Source organism: Micrasema longulum, unplaced genomic scaffold (genome assembly GCF_059751315.1).
Source record: "Micrasema longulum isolate JH-2025_06_02 unplaced genomic scaffold, ASM5975131v1 h1tg000511l, whole genome shotgun sequence".
NCBI classification, from domain to species: Eukaryota; Metazoa; Arthropoda; class Insecta; order Trichoptera; family Brachycentridae; genus Micrasema; species Micrasema longulum.
The window spans coordinates 958052-966154 of NW_028277708.1; the positions used below are offsets into that span (position 1 = coordinate 958052).

The following is an 8103-nucleotide window of genomic DNA, read 5'->3' on the forward strand; positions in this document are numbered from 1 at the left end:
TGAGAACTATAGGAAGCATATAAAAATGTGTCTTTGTTAAACAATTTTTATTTATCTATAATTTTCAGTTTAAATTCATGCAAAATACATAATATTTTATTATTCATTTAAAGGTACATAATAAATACAATCTTTATTGTTAAAATGTTATCTCATTGAAATTATCTGTTTTTTTCCTATATCTACCAGCTTATAGAAGTCAGCAGAGATGTGAGAACGCCAATATCGACAGCGCCCCCAAACAATAGCAGGGAAATTAGGTGAACTAATTCCTTGTAAAATTCTAGCTACAGCTCTTCCAGTAAATGTGCAGTCACGATATGTCGCCAACAATCCACGCACATCCATAGTTACTTGCTCCTTATTCACAGGTCTCTCATCTAGTTGTAGGTCAGATTGCAATGACGATTCTCGTGCAAAATAATTTCTAATTATTTCTTTTAATTGATTAGAATGTTCAGTATACGTAATTTCATCTTTATTTAGTGAACACTGAAATATTGATGGGAAGGATACAGAGAATAAAGCTTTAGAGACTTCTTGAAGTTGATGTAACATGGTTTTTTCTTGAAGTTGCGTTCTTTCAAATAATGAATCAAGAGCAGCATCCAGTTCCGTGGATGTCAGATCACCCGGTGATTTCACTCTGAAACCAAGAGTATTAAACTCTACCCGCAGTAAGGACTTTTTTGGCAAACCATTTTGCTTATCCCATTCCAAGTTCTTCAAATGATATTTTACTACACCACTCTCCCAACCAATAGCCGCTGCAACTTCTATAACACAAAATTCCAATATCCCATTTTTATCCAACGCAACACCTCTGTTCTTCTGCAACGCAAGAGCCATAGCAAGGGGAGGACATTTCTCCGCAGCTTTGAGTAAGGGAGCCGGCCCACCATATGATATAATTTTACACATTATGTAAACATTACTCAAAACTTTTGCAAATTTGTTTGAATGCAATTCCAAATAACATAGTAAAGTAGCTATATTTTCAGATGGTATATCAAGTTCACTTACCGTTTCATCAACAGAAAATGCTACTTCGTGACCTCGGCACTTAAGTGTTTTGCCACCTCCATCAGTAGACTCGTTGTTCATCATTTTTGTACACCCACATGGCAAGAATACCTTTTGCAAAAGTTTTCTAATTACATGTCGCTCTATAGAGTTCGCGTGAATGTGACGTAATAGCTCATCTCTATCCTTAGATTCGCGATCTATGAAAACATGACAGTGGGCAGGTAGACCATCTCTCCCCGCTCTACCCACTTCCTGAACATAAGATTCAAAACTTCCCGGCATATTATAGTGTATAACTCCTCGAATATCAGACTTATTGATACCCATTCCAAAAGCTACAGTTGCTACAACAATTCTGAGCTCTCCACTCATGAAAGCTTGCTGCACTTTACGCCTTTTAGCAGCCGACATACCAGCATGATATGATTCCACAATCCAACTGAATCTCTTACGCTTTTTATTTCCAACACTCTGACATTCCTGAGTTAATGTCGGTCGGGATCCTTGCATTGAAGATCTTATAAGACTGGCTACTCTTTCACATTCATCTCTTCTAATGCAGTACACTATTACTGATTTACATTGCGAAAATCGTTCAGATTCTAGAAGTTCCAAGAGATAATGATCCCTTTGTGAATCTCTGGAAACTGTTAAAATAAGATTATCAGGTAAAGGTTTATTTGTTATAACTCCGGCAATTCCATCAGTAATTTCCAAGTGCTGTACAATTTCATTAATGGTAGGTTTAGTGGCTGTAGCTGTGAGACCCAGCACACAATTTACACCCATCTTTTCTCTCAGAACACGGCATATCATCAAATAGCTTGGACGAAAGTTGTGGCTCCATTGAGAAACACAATGTACTTCATCGATACATGCAAATGCAATTGGTGGCAACTGTCTTAATATTGCACCAAACCCAGTAGATTTTTCACCAGCAACTATAGCTTCTGGTGAAATCAATAAAATATGGATATTGCCATTTTTTATGAGATCGATTATTTTTTCACGTTGAGTAGGCGACTGATTTGTGTGTAAACATGCTGCATGTAAAAAATCAGGCATACTTGTAACTTGGTCTTCCATTAAAGATACTAAAGGAGAAATAACAAGAGTAATACATTTATTATACTGAGCATAAAGATATGCGGGTAATTGATAACATAAAGATTTCCCACTTCCAGTTGACAGTGTGACCAAAGTTGAGAGCCCACTGAGAATTCTCATAACAGCTACCTCTTGACCATTCCTAAAGTCATCATGTCCAAATAAATTTAGAGCCTCCTTTACTTCTTTTGGTGTACCAATCAACATTCCCCCAGATAATAATTGGAAGACAGGTTCAATTTTTGTTTTGGCAGTAGTTGTAGAAGTTAAAGGAGTAGAAAGTAACTTAATAAATGATTCTGGTATCAAATGAGTTTCTTGTAATGTTGTGGATACAGAAGACTGACTAGGTTTCGCTTCATCTAGTACTGAATATTTTTTCTCTATGCATTCATATATAATATTTTCAGATATCCTTGGTATTTTTTCAGTATCCTTTAACAATTCGGCATCTTGGAGCGATATGTATGGACTCTTTTCTTCTTGACACTCATTTAGTTCCAATAAATCTGAACCTCGTCCGGCTGTGCAGTACCGAGACATGTGCCCTGGTTGGTTACACTTGAAGCACTTTAAAATACCTCCTTCGGGAAACTCAGGGGTATTGTGAAGCATTTTTTTTTTATTTTTCCATTGCTGTTTTTTGAATTTTGAAAAGTTCATGGTTTTTTTACCTCTAGCATAAACTTTTTTTTCTAGATTTATACGAACGAAATTATCATTTAAACTACCATCATCTATTTTCTTTTGCATTTTTTCCGCTTCACTTAAACTTTTTGTTTTTCCTTTTTTACTCTTGCCTTTTATTTCTTCGGGAATATCTAAAGCAGCAGCTAAACCATCTACTAAATTAATCTCTTTTAATACTGATGATTTAATTGGGAAACGTGGCAAAGATATTTCTTCTTCACCTATATCATAATTTTCAAATTCAGTTTTTACATCTGCAGAATCTTCAGGATATTTATTTTCTGAAACTGTAGAATTCTTCTTCCTAGTTCTTCTGGCTCTTGTATTGACCTTTTTTTCTTTTATGTTTTCATCACATTCGCTATCAGATGTGAGTCTATGCTTTTGGTATTCCTTTTTAGATCGGGTTTTTTGTTTACTCTCTTTTACCAAGTCCTGACTTTTTGCATTATTTTTTTTTCCTTTGGCCAACCCTTTTTTCTTATTTTGAATTGCTGATTTTCTTTTCTTTCCCTCAGATTTTTTTTCTAGTTTCTCTTCTGACACAACACCTTCATTTGAATTTTCTTCAGGTATAAACTCAAGTACCCGAGAATCTACTTTTGATTTGATAGAATTTTCTTTTCCTTCGTTATCAAGTTTGAATCTTTTAACAACTGGGCGTATTTTTCTGTATGTATTTGGCTTACTATTGGTTTGTTCAGCTTCAGATTCACTGTTTTCTACAAAATCAGATAGGCAAGAATCATTGGTAGAAGGAATTAATGGGCAAACTGCCAGATTCTTTAAGCCATAGGCTGCAGACATGTTTGTGTTGGTAAAATGATTAATACTTTCGGTTACAGATACGGATACATTCTGAGAGAAATCTAAAGATTTAGAAGTATCGGCTCCATCATTTGGAAGTAAAAATGCATCACTGCATCGACTGAGCCAACCGGGGTTAATATTTCTAACCGTAGATATATTTTTCGTCATAACAATCTGTATTGGGTTTACGGTATTGATATTTGTAGTATTGCTCCTGTTCACTTCTAAATTATGTTTGATTTCTGTTGATATATTTACATCGATTTCTTTTGTGTCTAGAGATTCACTTTGGGATTCGGTTTTGTTTTTTTCCTCAATGTGAACTATTTTCGATTTACAAGAAGATAATGACTTTCGTGGATTTCTCTTATTGAATGTGCATCCTTTAAACAATTCTGATGATATATTTTTTTGAAACCCTTTAGTTATCATCACACTTGTTTTCTTGGGTTCAACTTTTTTCTTATTTAAGTGATTTCCCCAAACTCTATCAGAGAGTTGTGGCTTTTCACTTGCGCACATCAATTTATCAATTTGATCAGCTGTTGGTATTGCATGAAAGACGCTTTCTTCACTCAAGTGGTCAGAATTCATTTCTAAAGCATTGGACACATCAAGTTCGCTGAATGTTATATTAGTTTGTTCCGTATCCAGGGAGATATCCATAAGTGAAGATTCGAGAATTTCGGATTTCATGTTAAAGTAATACTTATATGCATATCGCACTTCGTGGGTGGCTTCTTTAATGTCATACTTTGAGGGGACACGACCATTTTCTTTGACAAAGTCTCTCTCCCACTTTTTGACAACTGATTTATACTTAAAGTATGTTTTATTTTCATTCATATTTAAAGACGTGTCCATGACAGCATATTTTTTTAACTGATTTGACACCGGAGGCTACTTGCTAAACTGGGCTAGTTGAACTATATCGATCCGAATAATAGCCTATTTTAGTATATAACACGCTTATAAGGGGTTAACGATTCGACTCTGACTATTAGTGACTATTAGTTCAAATGACGTTTGAAGATTAACTTTACTTTGACGTTTATTGGTTATATGATTTCAATCCCGCGTATTTTTCGTAAAAATCATAGACCACGAACAGAGTGAAATAGTAATGTAAACTTCATGCTACGAACGTCTGTCTGCGTCTGTCACTTTTATGTAATGTGTTTTGCTAATTAATACATTTGATGCTCTATGTACTGGTGGTGATTCTTATTTTCTCTCTACATTAATTCAATTCAATTATTTTTTTAAAATACAACATATACATTACAAACATATATTCAATACGTACATATTATAAAAAAGAAAAAAAATACACGAAAGAGACTCATGTCAAAGTAGTAGGAGAATCCTGCTCCGGAAAACCCCTTCGGATACATGGAACAGATCAATATCCAGAGCGATGTTGTTTAGCATAGCGGTAGCCCTTCCAACAGGCATAACCATAGGCAAGTTGGTCCTGAATATCGGAATATGAAACAATCTATGCTGACGCTGTCTTAGGCAATTATCAGGAACATACAAACCAATGCTCATCATAATCTCAGAATTATCGATCATACCGCGCAACAATCGATAAAAATGTGTAGTCAAATACACATTCTTTCTAGTCTCTAAACTGTTGTAGCCAAGCATACCCTGGAGAAACTCGGTCGAGTAGAACCAAGGATAATACTCGCACTCTCTCATTTAGAGATATCTCAGAAACTTCTTTTGGATTTTCTCTATCACAAGAGAGTACTTCAGTTCACGTGGCCCCCAAATCATCGAGCCACTCTTAAGTCTACTTCGCACCAAGGAGTTGTAAAGAGTTCTCAGTACGCGGGTATTTTCGAAAACCCTGGCAGTACGCAGAACAAATCCTAACATCTTTAATGCATTACACATAAAATGTCAGAGTGCTCACAAATCTAACGCCCAGATCCTTAACATTCGATGTTCGCATCAGATTCTGGTCATTCATTTTGTAACGAAAAAAACGAGTTTTTTGGACCCTAGTGAAGGACATGATCGAACACTTGGAAACATTAAACCTAAGTTTGTTTCGCCTTCCCCATTCAGATATATTTGATATATCCGCTTGGAGAAGACGAAAATCGTCAGAAGTTGTCACCTTTAAGAACAGTTTGAAGTCATCTGCAAAGAACAGAAAACGCAAGTTCAAAATTACATTTTTAATATTATTAATGAAAATTGAGAACAACAATGGGCCCAGGTTAGAGCCTTGCGGGACACCCGAGAAAGTATGGAATAGACACTAATACGAATAGACAGTAGGAGACGTATTGGTTTCTGTTTTGGAGGTAGCTCGCCATTAATTTTAACATACCATCTGAGAAACCGAACTCATACAGCTTATTTAATAAGACATCATGGTCGACAGTGTCAAAGGCCTTGGCGAAGTCATTATATGAACAGTCTACCTGATGTCCTACATCCAGAGTTTCCGTGACGTAGTTTGTAAAAACTATTAGATTGGTTTCAACCGAGCGGCCTTTCCTGAACCCATGTTGTTCATCAATAATAAATAGCTTTACTCGGGAAGTGACGATTCTACATATGATCATTTCAAATACCTTCGCTGGTGCAGAAAGAACAGCTACAGGTCTGTAACTTTCTACTGATGACTTAGATCCACTCTTATGTATAGGTGTTACTTTTGACGTCTTCCATGTTTCTGGGAAGATCCCCGTATTAAAAGAAAGATTATACAAAAAACAGGGGGGTATTTTGATCAGTTCCACACAACCTTTTAGGAAGAATGTCGGAATAAAATCTGGTCCAAGAGAATTAGTATTACTTATTTTTTTAATAGTGTCGGCCACATCCTTCTCATTTATATTTTGAACATCAATAAACTGTGCACCGGTCTGTAAACATTGCTTAGCAATATTAACTTCCAGAAGCGGAGGATTATTGCTATATACTGTTAAAATTTGTTTTGTTATGTACATGTTAAAGTTTGTTTAAAATTACCTGCAAACGCCTCAGCTATATTTGCACCCTGTACCAATTTTTCGCCCCATATCATGGAGTCCACGTTCCCACTATCCGCCTTTTTTGACCTTATGTAGTCCCAAAAGGTATTCGGATCATGAAGAATGTAGCTTTCTATGTTGGAAATGAACTCCTGCGCCAATCGAATGCTACGTCTTACGACAGATCTGTAACACCCAAACATCTCATAATCACCGCGACAGCCAGAAGCTTTCCACTTTTTATGATAGAAATGCTTAGTCTGTATGTTTCTATTAACCATTTACATGTATTAGTTTCTACACCAAAATAGTATTCCAAACACTCTCGTGGCCGTATTATATCTTGTATTTACATACAAAATACACGAGAAAACTGTTTTCTCGTGCCACGAGAGCAGTTCAGAATAGCACCCCAGTTTATTTTCAATACGCACCTAATATTTCATTAGGCATTGATTTAATGGACTTCAATGTTATTTTTGTTGGTTATTCGATTAATAGTTTATACTTCATAACAGTGTTTAATTTATCGTGAAGGTACGATTAAGAAATCAATACAGACAAGAAAATAAGAGATAAAATAAACTTTTTTCGTAGTTTAATTGGTAATCAAACCTGTAACATAGTGCTTAGTAGTACAATTATTTACCATTATTTTGTCAAGTCAAATGATCACGATAGCAACAAAAGAACGATTGAATATTCATTTTAAATCAGAAAATTAGTTAATAACAATGGCAGCCTGTAGTGGTTGAGAAGCTTAACTTTTGACTCACGCACGGAAAGTTCCGGTTTTGATTCCCGGTAAGAACACAAAAATGGAATAATTCGATTTTTTTCAAGCCTGGGTGTTCTGTGCTGTAATTCACCACTGTAAATGGGTATCTTTACCTTGTGTGCTGCGAAAAAAGAACCATAGCAATTCATGAAATTTGGAGCTCAGTTGAGTTCAAACAATACATAAAGTATGTTAGCTAGATTTATAAAAGAAGAATTTCATAAGCGATGTATTTTTTTTTCTGGCTTTATTTACCTCACTGCTGGGGTATTCTAGCCAATATGTGATGTTTTTTGTTGTTTTTGTTCAAGTACGCATATTTGTTTAAATGACCTACTGTTATGAGGATTTTAATGAGGATTAGATTTTTTTTTTTTTTTTTAATCCATCGGCTGTGCTTCGATCAGAATAATGCGACTGTAAATACGAAAATACATCGCAAATGAAAAAGATAACCCGTTTAAATTTTTGCCCTATCGAACATCTTTTTGCTGTAGTAAATTTAGTATGAAAATATAAATATTATTGTACGAAAAAACAATTTTGCCGCACAATATATCGACTAACTTATCGTCTAACCGCAAAAAAAAATCATTCTCTTTGAAATCACGGTTATAAAACAAAATTATTTTCCCTAAAGGTGGGCAAAAAAGTATTTTTTTTTAAACAATCTACGAAACATTGCTTTAGTTCTTGGCT

At 35.2% G+C, this 8103-nt stretch overlaps 1 protein-coding gene across 1 annotated transcript; it reads right to left on the reverse strand.

Moving 5' to 3' along the window:
* Positions 1 to 32: 32 nt before the first annotated feature.
* Positions 33 to 4789, reverse strand: RecQ4 (RecQ4 helicase). Its single transcript, XM_088227574.1, has one exon. The coding sequence runs from the start codon at positions 4495 to 4497 to the stop codon at positions 148 to 150; it is 4350 nt and encodes a 1449-aa protein (XP_088083700.1). The 5' UTR covers positions 4498 to 4789; the 3' UTR covers positions 33 to 147.
* Between the last annotated feature and the right edge of the window lie 3314 nt (positions 4790 to 8103).